The 21,091-nt window shown below is 47.0% G+C and overlaps 2 protein-coding genes across 2 annotated transcripts in view; one reads left to right on the top strand and one right to left on the bottom strand.

The window, feature by feature from the left end:
• DNAH9 (dynein axonemal heavy chain 9) overlaps nucleotides 1-11,567 on the top strand; it is a gene marked incomplete at its 5' end in the record, with an annotated part of 325,490 nt that extends 313,923 nt beyond the window's left edge. Inside the window, 2 exons of the mRNA XM_077746719.1 lie at nucleotides 5,692-6,081; nucleotides 11,079-11,567. Coding sequence (XP_077602845.1) covers nucleotides 5,692-6,081; nucleotides 11,079-11,306 — 618 coding nt within the window. The remainder of the gene's footprint in view (nucleotides 1-5,691; nucleotides 6,082-11,078) is intronic.
• Nucleotides 11,568-13,348: 1,781 nt separating this feature from the next.
• Nucleotides 13,349-21,091, bottom strand: part of ZNF18 (zinc finger protein 18) — a 36,019-nt gene continuing 28,276 nt past the window's right edge. The window contains exons 7-8 of the mRNA XM_077746583.1: nucleotides 20,495-20,605; nucleotides 13,349-14,657 (exon numbers count right to left, since the gene is read on the bottom strand). Of these exons, the coding sequence (XP_077602709.1) occupies nucleotides 13,879-14,657; nucleotides 20,495-20,605 (890 nt within the window). The 3' untranslated portion in view covers nucleotides 13,349-13,878. The remainder of the gene's footprint in view (nucleotides 14,658-20,494; nucleotides 20,606-21,091) is intronic.

Raw genomic sequence — 21,091 nt, 5'->3', positions numbered from 1 at the left:
TAGTTTGTGTTCGCACTAGCTAGAGCAGAAAGAAAGGCAAAAACAGAAGGCATCAGGGAGGATTCTCAGAAGGGTAGCAACTTAGTAGCGGGGCTGAACTGAACCCTGACGAGGACTGAAAGCTGGTCTGCACTCCCCCCGCAACAAAGCTGAGATGCGAGCCTCCAAAAGACCCATGTTCAAGTAAATTACCTGCAGGCCACAAAATTATTTCCAGTGCTATTTAAAGGAATAGGATGAAATCCAGCTCTCAAAAGTGTCTGACATAAGCTACAGGCATGTAAAGAAGCAGGAATATCTGATCCATATCCAGGAGAAAAGTGGATCAGTTGAAATGGAGCTAAAAGTGGCAGGGATGGTGGAATTCATAGGCAAGGGGGTTAAGAGCCGACTGTAAGTTTGCTTCGTNTTAAAGGAATAGGATGAAATCCAGCTCTCAAAAGTGTCTGACATAAGCTACAGGCATGTAAAGAAGCAGGAATATCTGATCCATATCCAGGAGAAAAGTGGATCAGTTGAAATGGAGCTAGAAGTGGCAGGGATGGTGGAATTCACAGGCAAGGGGGTTAAGAGCCGACTAAGTTTGCTTCGCATGCTGAAGAAGACAGGAAAATAAGAGCATGATGAAGTACAAGTGGAAGATAAAACTGAAATTTACAGAGATGTAAAATACAGTAGCTGAATGAAACATGCACATTGGAAGATTTGCAGCTGATAAAAACATAGCAAAAGAAACTATCCAAAGTTAAGGAAAAAGGAAAAATAACTTTAAAAAAGTAAACAGCAGGACAGTGACCTGTAATCTCATAGTTTAACATATAATAATTGGAACCTCAGACGATGGAGGTAAAGGGGAGAATCAGAAAGAAAAAAAAATGAAGAAATCAGAGCTCTGGTTTGGCGAATTCAACAAAAATTGTAAACCCACATGCACAAGAAGCTCAACAAGCCCTATGCATAATATACCCCATGAAAACTCTGTAAAGAGAACCCAAGGGTCAAGCAGGTGGGCTGAGGGGCAGGAATGGGGGTGGAGTATGTGCAAAGGAGCAGAGAAAAACGACAGCAGTCTTCTCATAGGAAGCTATGCAAGACAGAGACAGTGGAGAGAGATCATTGAAGCACTAAAGACAAAGCACCAAAAAGAAAACGATTAACCCAGAACTCTTTGACCAGCCAAAAAAAACAAAACTCTTTCACAAAAGAAAGCTAGATACAGGCATGCCTTGCTTTGTTGCCTTTCACTCTACTGAGCTTTGGAGATAATGCATTTTTTACAAATAGAGTTTTCGTGGCAACCTCGCATCAAGCAAGTCTGTGTAGGCATCATTTTAACAACAGCATTTGCTCACTTCATTTCTCTGTGTCACATTTTGGTCATTCTCACAGTATTTCAAACTTTTTCAGTATTATATTTGTTATGGCAATCAGTGATCTTTGATATTATGAATGGAATCGCTCTGGAGTGCACAAGCCATGCCCATTTAAAACAGCAAACTCAGGGCTCTTGAGTGGCTCAGTCAGTTATGTGTCCGACTTTGGCTCAGATCATGACCTTGAGGTTGGTGGGTTCAAGCCCTGCGTCGGGCTCTGTGCTGACAGCTCAGAGCCTGGTGTCTGATTCAAATTCTGTGCTCTCTGCTCCACCCCATCTCACACTCTGTCTCTCTCAAAAGTAAACATTAAAAGAAATTACTTAAAAAAACAAAGCAATAAAACAGCAAACTCAATTGATAAGTGTTTATGTGTTCTGACTGCCTGACCAACTGGCCATTCCTCTGTCTCGCTCCCTCTCCATTGGCCTCCTTATTCTCTGAGACACAGCAATATTGAAATTAGGCCAATTCATAACCCTGCAATGGCTTCTAAGTGTTCACGTGAAGGAAAGAGTTGCACATCTCTCACTTGAAATCAAAACCTGCAGATGATTAAGCTTACCAAGGATGGCATGTCAAAGACAAGACAAAAAGCTAGGCCTCTTACACCAAATGGTTAGCTAAGTTGTCAGTGCAAAGGAAAAGATCTAGAAGGAAATGAAAAGGGCTACTCCAGGGAACACACAAATGATAATAAAGTACAACAGCCTTATTGCTGATGTAAGAAAGTTTTAGTGGTCTAGATAGACGACCCAAGTAGCCACGACATTCCCCTAAGCAAAACCCGAATCTAGAGCAAGACCCTAACTCCCTTCAATTCCATGAAGGCTGAGAGAGGGAAGGAAGCTACAGAAGAAAAGTCTGAAGCCAGCAGGGGTTGGTTCAGGAGGCTTAAGGAAAGAAGCCGTCTCCATAACATCAAAGTGCAAGGTGAAGCAGCAAGTTCTGATACAGAATCTGCAGCAGGTTCTCCAGAAGGTTGAGTTAATTTGTGAAGGTGGCCACACTAAGCAACAGACTTTCAGTGCAGACAAAACAGCCTTCTCTTGGAAGGAGACGCCATCTTGGACTTTTCATAACTAGAGAGAAGTCAACGCCTGGCTTCAAAGCTTCAAAGGACAGGCTGCCTCTCTTGTTAGGGCTGATGCAGCTGGTGACTTCAAGGTGAAGCCAGGGCTCGTTGACCAGTCTGAGAGTCCTAGGGCCCTTCAGAATGGTGCGGACTCTACTCTGCCTGTGCCCTGCCTGGGTGCCCCCATAGAGCCGGGATGATAGGTCATCTGCTTACGACATGATTTACAGAATATTTTAATAAGTAAGAAAGCAGAGTGGGAACACGTCCCAACAAATGTTATGAGACCATAAGATACCATGAGAAAAAAAAAGATACCGTGAGAAAATAAAATGGGGAGCAAATACTCCTCATAAACTCCAAACCAAAACTCCGTAGCAAGATGTTGGTAAATGAAATCATACAACATGAGAAAAGGATAAAACGTCATGGTCGTGTGGGGTTCATCCCAGGACTGCAAGGCTGAAAAGTCAACCCACGGAGTTCACTGTATAAATACACTACATAAGAAAACTACGTGGTCATCTTCATAAAGGGGGGGGAAAGCATCTGACAAAGATTAACACCAAATCTTGATTTAAAACATCAGAAAGCTAAGAAAAGTGACTTTCCTCAACAGAATAAAAGACATCTAGGGGCGCCTGGGTAACTCAGTTGGTTGAGCGTCTGACTTCGGCTCAGGTCATGATCTCCCCGTTTGTGGGTTCGAGCCCCGTGTTGGGCTCTGTGCTGGCAGCTCAGAGCCTGGAGCCTGTTTCAGATTCTGTGTCTCCCTCTCTCTCTGACCCTCCCCCATTCATGCTCTGTCTCTGTCTCAAAAGTAAATAAACTATTAAAAAAAAAAAAAGACATCTAAGGACGACTTATCACTCTTAATGATGAAAGACAATTTTTTCCTCTAAGTTTGGAAGCAAGCAAGGATGTTTGCCCTTACGATTTTTATTCCTGGTTGTAATGAAGGGCCTAGACAGTATGATAAGGCAAGAAAAAGTTACACAGATGGCCTCATAAAAGAGAGGATTTGATCATTTACTTTTTCCCCTTGCACTAAATTTACTTTTTTTTTTTTTAATTTTATTTATTTCTGACAGAGAGAGGCAGTGTGAGCAGAGGAGGGTCAGAGAGAGAGAGAGACACAGAATCAGAAGCAGGCTCCAGGCTCTGAGCTGTCAGCACAGAGCCCGATGTGGGGCTCGGACCCACGAACCGTGAGATCATGACCTGAGCCGAAGTCGGACACTTAACCAACTGAGCCACCCAGGCGCCCTGCACTAAATATCAGCCTTACCAACACCTAAATTATCAAGTACACGTAACAATGAGTTATCACACAACTGCAGGTGTGAGGAAGACACTCTGTCTCAGAAGGTTGATTTGGGCTCAAAGGTACGAGGACTATTTCATAGCATCTTTTCAGAAGTGTCCTCTGAAGTAAAGAGCCCAGAAAAGAACAATTTTTGTTTGTTTCAACATCTGTTCATGTCGGAAGACCCTCGGGGAAATCTACCAGAAGGAACTTTTGTTTGCCTAATATTTAGAAGTGATAAATCTGGAGGGTAGACATGCGACATTCATACCTCCCATCGGACCCGGGGGTGGCCTCAGAGCCCTTGACCATGGTCTGCTCTGGTGAGCCACCTCCGTGCAGCTGAGCAGACATATGGAGGGAAATCTGTCTTCTGTCGCTGTAATCGGGTCTATCTACTTGAGGGGAAGCATCTGTGATTTGGGCTATACTCCTCTACCTGGCACTGGTCTGATCGGGATGTTTAGCTTTTCTTTAAAATCTGAACGTATTTATATCTGAAAATAGTCCAGCCACTCAACTCTAGGGCATAGAGAGTAATAGCTACAGTCTCTCTGTGAAGTTCGTAAAGAAGTTCGAGGGTCAGATGGTTAGTTTCTAGCTGTCACTTAGGACCCAAAATATGTTCACCGTTAAGGAAGGTATATTTAACTTTTCTTTCTTAACAGTTCCAGGAATCAGGGAAAAGAGCTGGACGTAGAGTGACATGGTCCAGTCTCCCACCCCACAGGCAAGGAGACTTCGGGCTGCAGGGAGGCCTCTCTGACATTTTAGCAGTCTGCACTTGGGGTGAGCCAAGCTGTCTCTGTCCACACAGGCTTCTATAATTGAACACCAAACTGCATGGCTTATAAACAACAGACATTGACTTCTCTCAGTTCTAGAAGCACCGGCAGATTTGGTGTCTAGGGAGGGGCTGACTTCCTGGTTCACAGCCAGCCATCTCTTTCCTGTGTCCTCGTAAGACATAAGGGGCTTGGAGGCTCGGTGGGGTCTTATAATAAGGGCACTAATCCCATTCACGAGGGCCCCGCCTTATGACCCAGGTGCCTTCCGGAGGCCCCGCCTCCCAATACCTTTGCAATGGGGGTTAGCATTTCAACACGGAAATTTGGGTGTTGGGGGTGGGGAGGAGGCAGAAACAAGCATTCAGCCCATAATGCGAACCTTGTTGTGTACCCTGATGCCTTTGCAGTAACCACTGCAACAGAGATGGGGGTCTTCAAGAAATTGGAGGGGCACCTAGGTGGCTCAGTCAGCTAAGTAACTGACTCTTGATTTCGGATCAGATCATGATCTCGTGGTTTGTGAGTTTGAGCCCCTCATCAGGCTCTGCACTGACACCGTGGAGTCTGCTTGGGATTCTCCGTCTCCTGTCTCCCTCTCTGCTCACTCGCTCTCTCTCAAAATAAACAAACACTTAAAAAAAAAAAAAAAGGAAAGAAATTGTTGGAGATCTGTGTCATAAAAAGTTACAAAATCAAATCTAATGATGGTTTTCAAAGTAACCTTTCTTGACAAATCTCACCTAGCAGTTGGAGGGGGGTTCCTTCAAGTTGGCTGTGTATCTCCTACCTTGGTTCTGGGGGAGATCCTTGATTGGGGGGGTTGCGGGACACAGATCTCCCAGGCTCGGGCCTCTCGTGCTTCTGAGCTGTGCACAGACGCCAGCAGGGCCCAGTGCAGAGGTGGACGGAGAGCCCTGGCACCCAGGCTTTGGGGTATGTGGCAGCAGCAAGGGACCTTAACTGCTGTCAGGACATAGGTGTGGAGTCACACATCTTGCAGATCCAGCATTAAAACAGGGACAGTCACGGTCACCACTGCTGGAATCACCTCCTGCCTTCCTGTAGGCCATGAGCCAGAGGCCCCTACGGCCGGTTGTTTCCAGAGACTTCCTGCCCCCTCACTCTGCCCCTCCTGCTCTTCGTCTGCAGGGGGAGCTGACCATGAGCAGCGACATGGAGAACTTACAGAATGCGCTGTACCTAGACACGGTGCCAGAGCCCTGGGCCAGGCGCGCCTACCCTTCCACGGCAGGCCTGGGAGCCTGGTTTCTGGACCTCCTCAACCGAATCAAAGAGCTGGAGGCTTGGATAGGAGACTTCACCATGCCGTCCACGGTGTGGGTGACAGGCTTCTTCAACCCCCAGTCCTTCCTAACCGCCATCATGCAGTCCACGGCCCGCAAGAACGCGTGGCCACTGGACCAGATGGCCCTGCAGTGTGACGTGACGAAGAAGGACAGGGAGGACTTCAGGAGCCCTCCGCGGGAGGGGGCCTACATCCACGGCCTCTTCATGGAAGGCGCTCGCTGGGATGTAGAGGTGAGTCTTGAGGTGGGCCTCAGGGCCCCTGCTGTGGGCTGATGAAATTACACATTGCCTCCATAGAATGCGATTCTGAAAAGGGGATGGCCCTGGGCCTTCTGACCTGGGAGACCTTTCCTTGAGGCTCCCTAGGCCCCTTTATGCAGTCAGGGATGGTGCAGAGAGCGCAGGCTTTGCACTGATTAAAAAAGCAAGAGCTCTGGAACCAACCTGGCTGGATCTCAACCCCGGCACCACCCTCCCTTAACTCCGTGACCTTGGAGTGTGCTTCTCCCTCTCCAAATCTCTGTTGCCTCAAGTGGTAAGTGGGAAAATAAGAGTTGCTGCAAAGATGAGTTCATATGCAGGGACGCCCGGAATAGTGCCCGGCACACAGAGAGTGCTCCAGAAGTGTGGGGGTCACCAGCTCTCGGGCTGTCCCTGCTGCTGGCTGCCCTGGGGCTATCATTTCACCTTCCAGGGCCGCTCTCCTCATCCATGACGGAGGGGGCAAACCGGAGATGGGGTACTTTCAAAGGCCCATTCCCAGAAAATGGTCATTATTTTCCCCATCTGGTGGCTTCCGGGAAGACCCCACTTATAAGTCTGCTTTACTTGACCTGAGTGGGAGCTCACCCAGGGCAACAGCCTTTCCTCCCCACCGAGGGCATGTACTGAAAACAGTCAAAGACAACTGTTTAACTTCACAGCTTGCCCGAGGTAGTAGATTATAGTGGAGCACGTAACAGGCTCACCAAAACGCTTAAAAGGAGAAGCTGGGGAATGAGATGACCTCCACCATGTCCCTAGAAACCTAGAAGGCTGTGCGCATGCTCAAGAAAGACCTGAGAAATGGTAAGCTCACCCTGAGGCTCTGCAAACAGGAAGTGAAGCCTAAGGCAGAGTTTTAGACTGGCTGGCTGAGCACTGGAGGCATGCCCAACACACACAGAGCACCTGGAGCAAAACCTGTAAGTCTACCTGGACCCAGGTGTTTAAGAAAACCTCTGTCCAACTAAGTGCTGACCTCTAAGCTGACGAAGCCAAAGCCAGCTACTTCAATAGCTGTTGCTGTCAAAGGCAGACTATACAGAGTCAGTTCAGCAAAGTCATTAAACAAACAATAAACCCTATGGAGGGAGCCTGACTTTTAGAGTTGCCACAATGTATTATTTAAAATGTTCAAGTTTTCGGGGTACCTGGGTGGATCAGTTGGTTAAGGGTCCAGCTTCAGCTCAGGGCATGATCTCAGGGTTCATGGGTTTGAGCTCCACACTGAGCTCTGTGTTGACAGCTCGGAGCCTGGAGCCTGCTTCGGATTCTGTGTCTCCCTCTCTCTCTCTCTGCCCTCTCCCACTTGTACTTTCTCTCTGTCTCAAAAATAAATGAACATTTTAAAAAATAATACAAATTAAGTAAATACATAAATAAAATGTTCAAGTTTTCAACAAAAGATTATGAGACATGCAAAGACACAAAAAGGAGGCAAAACAGTCAACAGAAATGGTCCTTGAGGAAGTTCAGAGGCCAGACATACTAGGCAATGCCTTTTAATCAGCTATTTTAAATATGTCCAGAGAACCAAAGGGAATTATGCAAACAACATCTCACTGAATAGAGAATATCAATAATGGGATAGAAATTACATTTTAAAAAACCAAGTAGTAACTCTGGTGTTGAAACGTATAACACCGTAAATGAAAATTCCATAGAGGAATTCAACAGATGATTTGAGTAGGCAATAATCACCAAATTTGGAATTATATTAATTGAGATTATCCAAGCTGAGGAACAGAAAGAAAAAATAAATAAAAGAATGAAATAAATGAGCAGCTTAGAAAACTGAGGAATACTCAAACATACCAACATCCACATAGTAGGAGTCCCAAAAGGAGAGGAGAGAGATAGCCAGAAAGAATATTTGAGGCAATAATGGCCACCTTCCAGATTTGATTTAAAAAAAAGAAAAAAAAAAACACATTAATCTACACATCCAGGAATCTCAACAATATCCAAATAGGATAAACTTAAAAATTCATACGTAGACATGTTATGAGATAGAGAATGTTAAAGAGAGAGAGAGAGAATGTTGAAAGAAATGCACCATTTCTGAGGGGTCCTTCATTGGATGAACACATGATTTCTCTTAAGAAACCAGGAAGGCCAGAAGACAGTAGAATGGAAGTCACAGTGCTGAGAGAAAAAGCCTGTCAGCCAACAATTCCATATCCAGTAACACTGTCTTTCAAAAATGAAGGAGAAATTAAGGCATTCCCAAGTTGAGAGAGAGAGAGAGAATTCACCCCTAACAAACCAGACCTATAAGAAATACCTAATAGAGTTCTTCAGGATGAAACGAGTTACAAGACAGTAACTCAAGTCCACATGAAGAAACAGAACACCGGCAAAGGTATTACATACATAAATATATACAAAAATATAAATGGAATTTTTTTAATGTTTATTCCTTTCTTGATTTAAAGGACAGTTGCAAGAAGTAATAACTATAAATCTGCTGATAAGCAGAAAGAGTAATTTGTATCATGAAAACACAAGGTATTAAGCAGAGGAAGGGGAAGGAAAGGAACTTACAAAGGATTAAAGTTTTTGTATACTACTGAAATTAAGGGGCACCTGGGTGGCTCAGTTGGTTAAGTGTCCGACTGCAGCTCTGGTCATGATCTCCCAGTTCGTGGGTTCGAGCCCCGTGTCAGGCTCTGTGCTGACAGCTAGCTCAGAGCCTGGAGCCTGTTTTGGATTCTGTATCTCCGTCTCTCTCTGACTCTCCCCTGCTCATTGCTGTCTCTCTCTCAGAAATAAATAAAAAACATTAAAAAAATGAAATTAAGTTGGTATTCATCTGAAGTCGATTTTTATACCCTAAAGTTCATTGTAATCCTTAGGGACATCACTAAGAAAATAATTTTTTAAGATAGTAAAAGAAATAACAAGGGAATTAAAATAATACACTGAAATATACCTACTTAACACAAAAGAAAGCAGCAGTGGAGAAACTGAGGAAAAATAAAGACCTAAGACACAGAAAACAAATAGCCAAATGGCAGATGTAAACCTAACCTTATCAGTAATTACACTAAATGTAAATGAATTTAACACTACAATCAAAAGGCAGAGAGTGGCAGAATGGTTTTTTTTTTACTGATACAAGCACACACTGTCTACAAAAGATACACTTTAGATTCAAAGACATAAACAGGTTGAAGGCTAAGAGATGGAAACAAATATGCCATTCAAACAGAGAATTCAATCACAATCACTAGAGACACGAACACCCCCATTATCCATGGTGACTGCTAATGGTCACTTTCTTTGGGGGGGGGTGATGAAAATGTTCTGGAATCACAAAGTGATGACTGTATATTAAAAAACACATTTTTAAAGGGTTGGTTTTATGGTACATGGTGAAAAAAGAAAGGTTCTACCATTCTCCCACTCTCTGCCATAAACGCTCAGTTGTTGGGGTTAAGGGGATGTTGTTAGTTCTTATTACTCATCATGCCTTATACCAGCCTCTAGCAGAACTGAAAAGGCATAGCCTCCCCTTTAAATATATTTCATGGAGGGGCTCCTGGGTGGCTCACTGGATTAAGTGTCTGACTTCAGCTCAGGTCATGATCTCGCAGTCTGAGTGCAAGCCCCGTGTCGGGCTCTGTGCTGACGGCTCAGAGCCTGGAGCCTGCTTCCGATTGTGTCTTCCTCTCTCTCTGCCCCTCCCCTGCTTGCTCACTGTCTCAAAAATGGTAAACAATAAAAAAAATTGTTTTAATACATTTCATGGAAAATGAGCCAAGCTCTATCCATGGTAGAAGGGGATCAAAGTCACCAGGACAAACGTAAAGTGTCTGTGAATCGCTCTGTATCAACATTTCCCAAAGTATATTCCATAAAACACTAGAGCCATGGGAAATAAATAGGTTGAAAGGAAAAGAGTCCTGTGGTCAAATAAGTTTGGGGAGCCCCAGGTTAAATAAAGTTCATCTCTTTTCTTTACCGCTGGGACTTCCTGTCTTCTCTGTCCTAGTGGGTGCTGTAAAGCTTCAAGCCCAGGGATTGGTACGCAGCTTTTCCCAAGCTTATTTGATGTGGGAATGCTTTTGGCCCTCAGAACGTTTCTCAGGACTAGTAAAAAAATAATAATAAATAAAAATAAACTCCCCACATCGCTCTTTTGAGACATCTCTGAAAACCCCAGAGGCCCCAACTAGAGAGCTCCAGAATTTAGGTCCCTATCACAGGAGTAGAGACAGAACAGCGCTCTGCTCAACAAGTCAAAGTGCTCTATGGGGCGCCTGAGTGGCTCAGTCGGTTAAGCGTCCGACTTCGGTTCAGCTCATGATCTCACGGTTCGTGGGTTCCAGCCCCGCATCGGGCTCTGTGCTGACAGCTCAGAGCCTGGAGCCTGTCTTCGGATGCTGTGTCTCCGTCTCTCTCTGACCCTCCCCTGCTCACACTGTCTCTCTTTCTCTCTCTCTCTCAAAAATAAATAAAACATTAAAAGATGTTTTTAATAAAATAAAAAGAAGTCAAAGTGCTCTAGAGGGTGGATGCAGTCCCATACAAAGCTGAAGAGGACATAACCGGACCCTAAAAATCTAAAGCATTTGCTGGCAGGAACTGTGTCTTCCTCGCCTTTCAAACCCCCGACACCTTTAATGATGACCATCTGGCAAATAGTTGCATCCGACATGCTTAGAAATGAGTGGATGAGGAAATAAAAACAGAGGCTCAAGTTTCAAAGGGACCAATTTGTCTATGATACAAGAACTCTCCTTCAGAAAGTGCCTTGGGCTGGAAAACAGCAGAAGTAGGTTTTCCGCATCTCAGCAGCCGCTCCATCGTGGGTTAATGGTTCGTGAGCGAGCCCGTGAGGGGCAGGCCTGGGGACAGCCAGACCTTCGCAGGCCCTCAGCCCCTGGGTCTTCTGACAGAGGCCGGCTGGCTGGCTGTGCCCTGCGTCTGATCTAAGGTGGCTCTTTTCATGTGCTTGTCCCCAGGCAGGGGTCATCACGGAGGCGAAGCTGAAGGACCTGACACCCCCCATGCCCGTGATGTTCATCAAGGCCATCCCCGCAGACAAGCAGGATGGCCACGGCGTCTACCCTTGTCCTGTGTACAAGACTTGCCAGCGGGGACCCACCTACGTGTGGACTTTCAACCTGAAGACTAAGGAGAATGCGTCTAAGTGGGTTCTCGCTGGGGTAGCGCTGCTTCTCCAGGTTTAGCCCCTGGGAACCCAGGGCTGGGCTGGAGGTTGCCCAGAGGGACAAGGGGCCGGGGCGCCACCGACGCATAGGTAAGAAATCACATGTACTCGGGGCGCCTGGGCGGCTCAGTCAGTTCAGCGTCCGACTTCGGCTCAGGTCATGAGCTCGCAGTTCATGATTCCGAGCCCCGCGTCAGGCTCTGTGCTGACAGCTCGGAGCCTGGAGCCTGCTTCGGATTCTGTGTCTCCCTCTCTCCGCCCCTCCCCTGATCACACTCTGTCTCTCTCAAGAATAAACAAACATTTAAAAATTTTTTGTTTAAAAGTCACATGTACTCACAATTCCGTAGAATTCTTGTCGGGAACCTGGAGAGAAGCGCCTACAGGGAGGCCGGGCTGGAGGAATACGGGCCCAGGATCAAGGGGAGGGGGAACATTTCACAACGCTGCACCGTTCCTAATAAAGGGACTTATTCCTCAACTGTGTCTGGTCCCAGCTTTGCAAGTGGCAGAGCCACAGATGATCCTGCAGAGACCAAGAGAAACGCGCCGCACACGCCTGAGCCCTGGCGCAGTCACACGGCTCCCAGCCGCTGAGGACTAGCGGCGTCAGCGGCGCCCCTGAATCAGAAGCTGCACGATCACCAGCTCCCTAGGTGACAGGTACCCACGTTACAGTTTGAGACTCGTTACCCTGGATCAGGGACCACCAGAATGTTCCTGGAAGGGGCCAGATGGTAAATGGTTTGTTCTCCGCTGCAGTGACTCAACTCTGCCACGACAGCCCCAGCACATACATAAACGGGTGTGGCCGTGCTCCGCTAACACCATACTTAGGAAAACAGATGCTGGGCCACATTTTGCCCATCACTGATCTAGAGGACAGGGGATGTATACACAGGACACTTACCCTTCATGAACTCACACATGCACTCAGTAAGTTAAAGACTTGCCGTGTGCTGAGGGCACAAGCTCAAACGAGGGGCCGTGTTTCCCAGTATCTCGATCATCCTTCAGGTCATTTCAGAGGGACCCACGGAAAAACCCGGCTCCTGCAGCAGTTTAGCCTAAAAGCTTTCTAGATTTTTCTCTGTCGAACAAATTTTTGCTGGAATCCCAAAGAGTTCCACAGTTTTAAAGAGCTCTTACAGGAAAGGCCTGTTTGCTAAGAGTAGTCCGGGAGGGCCCAATATTCTTTCTGGAATCATCCCCCCCACATACCCTTGATGAACTATGATTTGCAACAGGGGCCCTTAAACTCGAGCTGGCATCCCAGTCCCCGGGAGGGCTGGCTAATCTCTCTCAAAATAAATAAACTTTTTAAAAAAATTAAAACATAAACACCCGCCAGCCTCCAAATCTCCGCTGTGCCAAATACAAAAGCAAAGGCTAGTTCCTCCATGATTTTCTTGCTTTCTGCCCTGTGGTTCCTGCACTTCCTAATGAGGGGCCTTCCCCCTCACCTTCATGCTACAAGGGGGTTAAAAATCCCTCTGGAATCCAAGATTTCCAACTTGAGTTTGATCTCTTGGTAACGCACTTGCCATGGCTTGCCAACAATCTGCTGCTTTGTGCCTAACAGCTCGCTGTTTGCAGGGAGGCAGACCTGCCCTCCCCGTTAGCCTCAGCCTTCTGGGTCCTCACCAGCAAGAGTAAAATCGGAGCAGGCAAGAGGCATGTGACTTCGAAGAGGGGACAGGTGGGCAGGTTAGACGTATGTGTCACACCCCTAGACAGAACGGACATTCCATCACTACTACTGACTTCTTCCTAGTATCTACTGACAACAGGGGGTACGGAAGGTGATTTTAAAACACAGAACATTCTAGAAAACTGATACCCAGGAGAAAGAGGGGCAGGCGGAGGCAAGTGAGCAAGTGGGAGGTGAGAATGCCCAGCGCTAGCACCAGGTTAGCGGTATCCTGTCACCCGTCAGCTGATGGGAAACCCGGTAAGTCTCTACGGGATGGTCAAGTGCTCAACTACCGTTCAGGGCCACCCCATGAGAACATGAACTCTAAGTTACGATTAGAACACAGTGGGCGCTTCAGACACAGAAACGACAGGGGGTTACTCAAGAAGTTTATTTAGAATGAGACACACTTGAGGTTGACTTTGCACTCGTATGACCAAGAACACGCGTGAACACACAGGCCTCCTCCGCTGCCCCTCCTGTGACAGAAGACTTGCTCTCCAACCCCCGTCCCCAACAGCTGACCCGAGGCCCCTCCCATGAGCCACCACTGCGGCCAATCCAGTTAAGCCCGCCCCAGACAGCACGTGTCGAACAGGGTCCCCCAGTGAGCCTTTCTCCCCAAGGAGCCACGAGAGACGAGCCGAAGGAGGAAGACCACTCTCTCCTGATGTGGAGACGAGAAATTAAACCAACGCGAAATCCAACCCAGAGGCCAACGTGCCCTCCAGGTCCAAAGCCATGTCCAGGTGACCAGGCTTTCAAATCCATTATAAAAGAAAAAAGAAAGAAAAAAAGCAGAGAGAACAGGGCTGGCCTTCGAGAGACGCAATTTCCCCAGACGGAACGAAGTATTTTTAAATGGCCCAGAGACAGAAAGGCGCCGAGGGGGCTTTGGCTACTGAAAGGGCCTCTTTCCCAGATGGGACCTTTGATGTTTATCCAGGCTGGAGCTCCAGCTGAAACTCTTCCCGCAGCGGGGGCACTTGTAAGGCTTCTCGCCCGTGTGCACTCTCTGGTGCCTGTTGAAGTTGGACCTCTGAATGAAGCTCTTCTCGCAGATGGGACACTTGTAGGGCTTCTCGCCCGTGTGGATCTTCTCGTGGTGGCGCAGGCCTGAGAAGTCGCTGAAGCCCTTCCCGCACTGGTCGCACTTGCAGGGCTTCTCGCCTGTGTGGGTTCTCTGGTGCTTCACGAAGTCTGAGCTCCGCAGAAAGGCCTTCTTGCAGGTGGGGCACTGGAAGTACGTCTCTCCGGTGTGGGTTCTCTGGTGAAACACGAGCTGAGAATTCCTGTAAAAGCTCTTCCCACACTCCCTGCAAGTGGGCAGCTTCTGGGCCATGGGGGCCCTCGGCTGTCCCTTCGGGGAGGCCTCTCTCTTCCCCTCCAGCCACAGCCGGGACAGTTCTTCTGGGTGGGGACTGGCCACGTGCTGTCTCCCAGAATTCCTTTCTTGAGGAGAGAGCTGGCCCGCAGGTCCCTCACCCTGAAGGTTTTCTGGGGTCTCCGGGAGACCGTCCCCTTCTCCAAAGCGTCTGGGTGCGTCCTCACCGAAGAGGCCACCCAAGGAGGCCTGGGAAGGTGCGTCCCCTGGGGCGAGGCAGGGGACCTCAGAAGGCTCCTGGCCCCTGCAGTTTTCCAAATTCAGGTTCTCTTTGTCATTCTCCTGCCTGTTTCCTGGAAGAAGAAAGAAGATTGGACATCGCTCAGTCGGTGGCCTGCTGTTTTTGGACTCCTACGTCAAGGAAAAGGTCATCAGGACACATGAACTGTCCTCATCAAGAAGGCATCAGGGAGAGAGGGAGGAAGACGCCAGCCCAGCCGGCCTGAGCGTGGGCACCCACTGCTCTTGGATGTCACGTGGCAGAGGGGCACACGGAGAGCTTGGCTGGCCGCCCCCGCCCCCGAAGTGAGCAGCGGACATTTCTTCAGGCCCAGGAAAAACAAGTGCCTTACCTAAGGGTGTCACTTTGCAAAACAATTTGTTTTTATCTGATCACATCTAAAACACTAAAAACAATCTGGAGAGAAAAACATTAAAAGAAGAAAACCAAATCGACCTCAATCACAGCATCCAGAGGTAGCAACCATGACTATGTACTTCCTTCTGATCTTTGTGTATGTCCGTGCGTGCTTTTGGGGGGGAGGGGACATAACCGATATCCTACTGTATACACAGTTCTATACCCGGCTTTCTGGCATTGCCGGTGGTTATTTATCAATTTCACATGGATTCTCCCATTCACAAGTAACCCCAAAATCCACGAAATGCATTCATGTGTCACTCTGCCGTTGCTTTAATGCGTAGTGAGGCCATAACATAAAAGTGGATCCCTCAAGGGCGCCTGGGTGGCTCAGTCAACTGAGCGTCAACTTCGGCTCAGGTCATGATCTCACGGTTCGTGAGTTCGGGCCACGCATCACGCTCTCTGCTATCAGCGCAGAGTCCGCTTCTGATCCTCTGTCCCCCCCTCTCCATCCCTCCCCTGCTTGCTTTCTCTCTCTCTCTCTCTCAAAAATAAATATTTTTTTTAAGTAGATACCTCAGTCTGGGCATGAATGTACCATTTACTAACTTTAATACATTATTTCTGTAGATCTAAGGAAGTTATTTACCTTTCTCTTTCCTGCATGAGTGCCTTCAAATTATATGCTAGAGCCCCAGGAATCTGCTACAGAATTAGATCTGACTTAATTCACAAAGCCTTAGAACACACCCCTCTCAAATGACAAAGGCACTTTCTCTTGTCTTTAAAGAAACTGTCATAAATACGTGAAAGCTGAATAATGGTCCATCGTGGAGATAGCACCATAAACACATAATAACAAACACATGATTTACTGGAGGATTTTTCCCACTCTGAACACCAAGGTTGTTTGTTGTGGGTTTGCTACTATAAATAACACTGCGATTTTCCTTTGTATGTTTTTGCCCACATTTCTGACAACTTTGGGTTCCTTACAGTGTTATTACCATGTCAACAGGTATGAATGTGGACACTGAGACTCCTGGCACTGGCTGGTGAATCGATATCCATGTCCGTGCCATCCCCTGATATGAGCAGCTGGGCTAAGCAAAGGACAGTGCTCGGAACTTAAGTACTGAATATTTCTAGAGTATTGGCCTTTGTTGAAAAATCTATACACTGAAAACTATAGAAAGCTTATGAAAGGAATTGAAAAAGACACACAAAAATAGAAAAATATTCCACGTTCCTGGATACAAAGAACAAATATTGTTGAGATGTCAATACTACTCAAAGCAATATACATATTCAATGCAATACCTATCAAAATAACACCAGCATTCTTCACAGAGCTAGAACAAACAATCCTAAAATTTGTATGGAACCAGAAAAGACCCCGAATAGCCAAAGTAATCTTGAAAAAGAAAACCAAAGCAGGAGGCATCACAACCCTGGACTTTGAGCTGTATTACAAAGCTGTAATCAAGACAGTATGATACTGGCACAAAAAACAGACACTCAGATCAGTGGAACAGAATAGAGAACCCAGAAATGGACCCACAAATGTATGGCCAACTCATCTATGACAAAGCAGAAAAGAATATTCAATGGAATAAAGACAGTCTCTTCAGCAAAATGGTGTTGGAAAACCGGACAGCTACATGCAGCAAAATGAACCTGGACCACTTTCTTACACCACACACAAAGATAAACTCAAAATGGATAAAAGACCTAAATGTAAGACAGGAAGCCATCAAAATCCTCAAAGAGAAAGCAGGCAAAAACCTCTCTGACTTCAGCCACAGCAACTTCTTATTCAACATCTCTCTGGAGGTAAGGGAAACAAAAGCAAAAATGAACTATTGGGACCTCATCAAAATAAGCTTCTGCACAGCAAAGGCAACAATCAGCAAAACTAAACGGCAAGTGACAGAATGCAAGAAGATATTTGCAAACGACATAGCAGATAAAGGGTTAGTATCCAAATCTATAAAACACTTATCAAACTCAACACCCCAAAAAAATGATCCAGTGACATGAATAGACACGTCTCCAAAGAAGACATCCAGATGCCAACCAATACATGAAAAGATGCTCAACGCCACTCATCATCAGGGAAATACAAACCAAAGCCACAATGAGATACCACCTCACACCCGTCAGAACAGCTAACATGAACAACTCGGGCAACAAAAGATGTTGGTGAGGATGCAGAGAAAGAGGACCTCTTTGGCACGGCTGGTGGGAATGCAAACGGATGCAGGCACTCTGGGAAACAGTGAGGAGGTTCCTCAAATATGCAGAACAAGCAGAGGGTTACTGGGGGAGGTTGGGGGGGGAGGCAAATGGGTAAGGGGCATTACAGAATCCACTCCTGAAATCACTGTTGCCCTATATGCTAGCTAACTTGGATGTAAATTTAAAAAATAAATTTAAAAAAATTCATAAATATAAATAAATAATAAAATATTGGCCTTTGAGACCAGTGAAAACAGTTTATCACTGTTATAAGTCTTAACACCTTTGTTATTAAAGGATGAATTTTTTCACATTTATGAGCTATTTTTCGTGAAGACTGCTGTCCATTCTTTAACTGGGAAAGTCTTTCTTTTCCTTATTATCCTGCATTAACTCTCACCATGTTATGAAAAATAATCATTTAGGGGCACCTGGGTGGCTCAGTTGGTTCAGCGTCTGACTTCATTCAGGTCATGATCTCGCGGTTTGTAAGCTCGAGCCCTGCATCGGGCTTTCTGCTGTCAGCATGGAGCCTGCTTAAGATACTCTGTCGTCTCCTCTCTCTGCCCATCCCCTACTTGCTCGCTCGCTCTCTTTCTCTCTCAAAAATAAACACTGAGAGAGAGAGAGAGAGAGAAAGAAAGAAAATCATTTATGTGTCATGTTCAGGAACAATGTTTTTCCTCAATCCAGTTCCCTGAATTTTGTTTTCAGTCATTTATGTATATGTGTAAGTTGTGGGGGGGTTCTTATTTTTAAATATACTCAAGTCTATTTTTTTCTAATGTTTGTTTATTTTTGAGAGAGACAAAGCATGAGCGGCGGAGGGGCAGAGAGAGAGAGGGAAACACAGAATCTGAAGCAGGCTCCAGAGCCTGGCACGGGGCTCGAACCCACGAACTGTGAGGTCATGACCTGAGTTGGAGTCGGCCGCTTGACGACTGAGCCCCCCAGGCACCCCTCCTCAATGGTTTTACACTGATAAAAACTTCCCCGCCCAGACGTGAGTGAAACATTCACCCATTTCCTTCCTTATTATTATGTTTCTATTTTATCTCTTTTTCAATCTATTTCCAACTTATTTTGGTGTATGACATTCATCACATTTACACCGATTCCTCTTGCCTCAGAAGAACAGACCTGATGGCCTCCTTCACCTCACGTCAAATTGTTATCCAGACGAGCCTCTCAAGGCTCTCTTTTCTGTTCCACTGGCCAGTGCATCTATTTCTATACCTGCATCCCATCATTTTAATGATTTTACCTTTCTAAAATGACTTTTTTATTTAAAAAATTTATTTATTTTTGAGAGAGAGAGAGACAGCGTGAGCAGGGGAGGGTCAGAGAGAGATGGAGACACAGAATCCGACGCAGGCTCCAGGCTCCAAGCTGTCAGCACAAAGCCCGACACGGGGCTCAAACCTGTGAACCACGAGATCATGACCTGAGCCAAAGTCGGATGCTTAACCGACTGAGCCACCCAGGCACTCCTCTTTTTTTTTTTTTTTTTTATTTAAATAGGCTCCATGCCCAACATGGGGCTCAAATTCATGACCCCGAGATCAGACTGCATCCTCGACCAACTGAGCCAGCCAGGCTGAAATGACAGATTCTGAATATTCACAGATCTAATGTTGATGAAACATTCTCCCTTCAAGACCCATTAGTATCTTTGAAGTATTCTTTCAGATAATTACTTAACAATCATTTTCCCAAATAACACATGTATGGTTTCAAAAACTCAACTTTAAAGCATGAAATCTCTGAGGACCATTAAATAGTTCACACCACAATCTTAAATGAGAACTTTCCTCAACTCAGTGTTTTCAAACTACTCACAGTTAGAAATGTGTTTATATAGGGGTGCCTGGGTGGCTGAGTCGGTTAAGCGTCTGACTTCGGCTCAGGTCATGATCTCACGGTTCGTGGGTTTGAGCCCCGTGTCGGGCTCTGTGCTGACAGGTCGGAGCCTGGAGCCTGTTTCAGATTCTGTGTCTCCCCCTCTCTCTGCCTCTCCCCAGCTTGTGCTCTGTCTCTGTCTCTCTCTGTCTCTCTCTCAAAAATAAATAAGCATTAAAAAAAATTTTTTTTTTTTTAATATTTTTATTTATTTCTAGGAGAGAGAGAGAGAGAGAGACAGCATGAGCAGGGGAGGGTCAGAGAGAGAGGGAGTCACAGACTGAAACAGGCTCCAGGCTCCGAGCTGGCAGTCAGCACAGAGCCCGGCGCGGGGCTCGAACCCACGAACCGCGAGATCATGACCTAAGCGAAAGTCGGATGTTTAACCGACTAAGCCACCCAGGCACCCCTAAAAAAATTTTTCTTAATTAAAAGAAATATGGAACATACACACATACTTAGAACAAAGATTTCCTAAAATACTACCTACCCTAATATTTTCTGCTATTTTCATTCAATCTTACTGCATTTTTTAAAGTGCTGGATACAGCCCACAACATGATTTCACACTACACTGACTGGTCATGAAATGCAGCTTGAGAAAACTGCTCCGGAGGAATCTTTGGGAAAACAGCAATATGATAAACGTACTGATCAAAATTAAAGTCGTGTGTTTCACTTGAAGCTTGCGGTCCCTGTAGTGAGTTAGCAAAGGGACATAACGGGATCCCCCTGGGGACAGCGACTTGTGTACGAGTGTCACCCCTGGTCCCCCTCCTCCTCCGCAGTTCTGGGGTCTTCTACACACGGCGAAGTGTCTGTAGGGGCGCTGGGGGTGCGGGGTGTGTGTGGCAGTCAGGTGTTAAGCCTGCAATGCTTTAAACAGAGCGCAGGAAACAAAGGGTGACGGCCACGTGGCAGCAGAAGTTCACATACTTCTTCGCCCCCTGTCTTAGAACACCCGATTCACAGGAAGGGTTTTAGTGAAAGTCGGGGGCCGGGAGATCAGTCAAATGTTCTTCTGTCTGTGTGTCTTACTCGGTTCCCTTCACCATAACCAAATTACAAACAGTGAAAGCGTCGGGAAGGGCTATTGTGCAGTGCTGCTCCATAATCTTTCTAGAATGGAGCTCTCCTCCTATCTGAGTTGCCCTCAGTCTGTATGGACCCTGAGTCACCCGAGGAAGCGAGCTGTCACGGCCGTCGAGCCCGAAGGCTGCGGGTCCCGTGTGGTCGCTGTTCTGCAATTATGTGCGCAGGAGGCAAGGGGACCCGACCTCGGCGCTCACACCGGACTGACCAGATGGAGCCTCATTCCAGACGGTGCCACGGACCTCAGGTCCCTGTACCCCCCTCCAATTTAATGGCAGGAGGCCAGGAGGGGCTCGGGCCCAGGGAGAGAGCGCTCACCTGTGCAGGAGGCTCTCGGGGTCTTCTCACTAAGAGGGGGGCGCCGTCCGGACAGCTCTTCCCCATGCTCCGCTGACTCGGCCGGGTCGGACTTGGAACCGGAAATGCCTGCTACACGGAGGGACATGAGCAGGTGAATGGGGAGAACTAGGGACTGGGCTGGGTCTTTCAAAGGCACAACCTGAACGTGAAGAGGAAGCAGGAAGGATCTGGGGACCACGTAAAACAACTTCTCGCAGAAGGCTACCGGAAGCTTCTAAGCCACCAGGGCCCACACTATGACCGGATGTATGGCGGAGGTCACAAGGTCACCAGGAAGGGCCCGCACACGAAGGCTCGCGTCTGGACGACCAGCGCTTGGCCGGGACAGTGGGGCTCAGTGGCACAGAGCAGGGACTCAGACACAGCGAGCTGCGTCCTGAACTCTGCACCCACGAGCAACGTGACAGGGAGCCGCCGGCGTGAGCGGACCCTCCCTCTCGTCATCCTTAACACGGGAACACCATCACCGTTGCCGGGCGTTTAAGGAGGAGCCACACGAACGCAGCCCTGACAGTTCGGGGCACATGGGGCCCGCTGTCTCCAGTTCCCAGCCCC

Source organism: Crocuta crocuta, unplaced genomic scaffold, assembly GCF_008692635.1.
Source record: "Crocuta crocuta isolate KB4526 unplaced genomic scaffold, BGI_CrCroc_1.0 scaffold139, whole genome shotgun sequence".
NCBI classification, from domain to species: domain Eukaryota; kingdom Metazoa; phylum Chordata; class Mammalia; order Carnivora; family Hyaenidae; genus Crocuta; species Crocuta crocuta.
The sequence above is the reverse complement of the archived record's forward strand: the minus strand, read 5'-3'. Positions and strand labels throughout refer to the sequence as shown.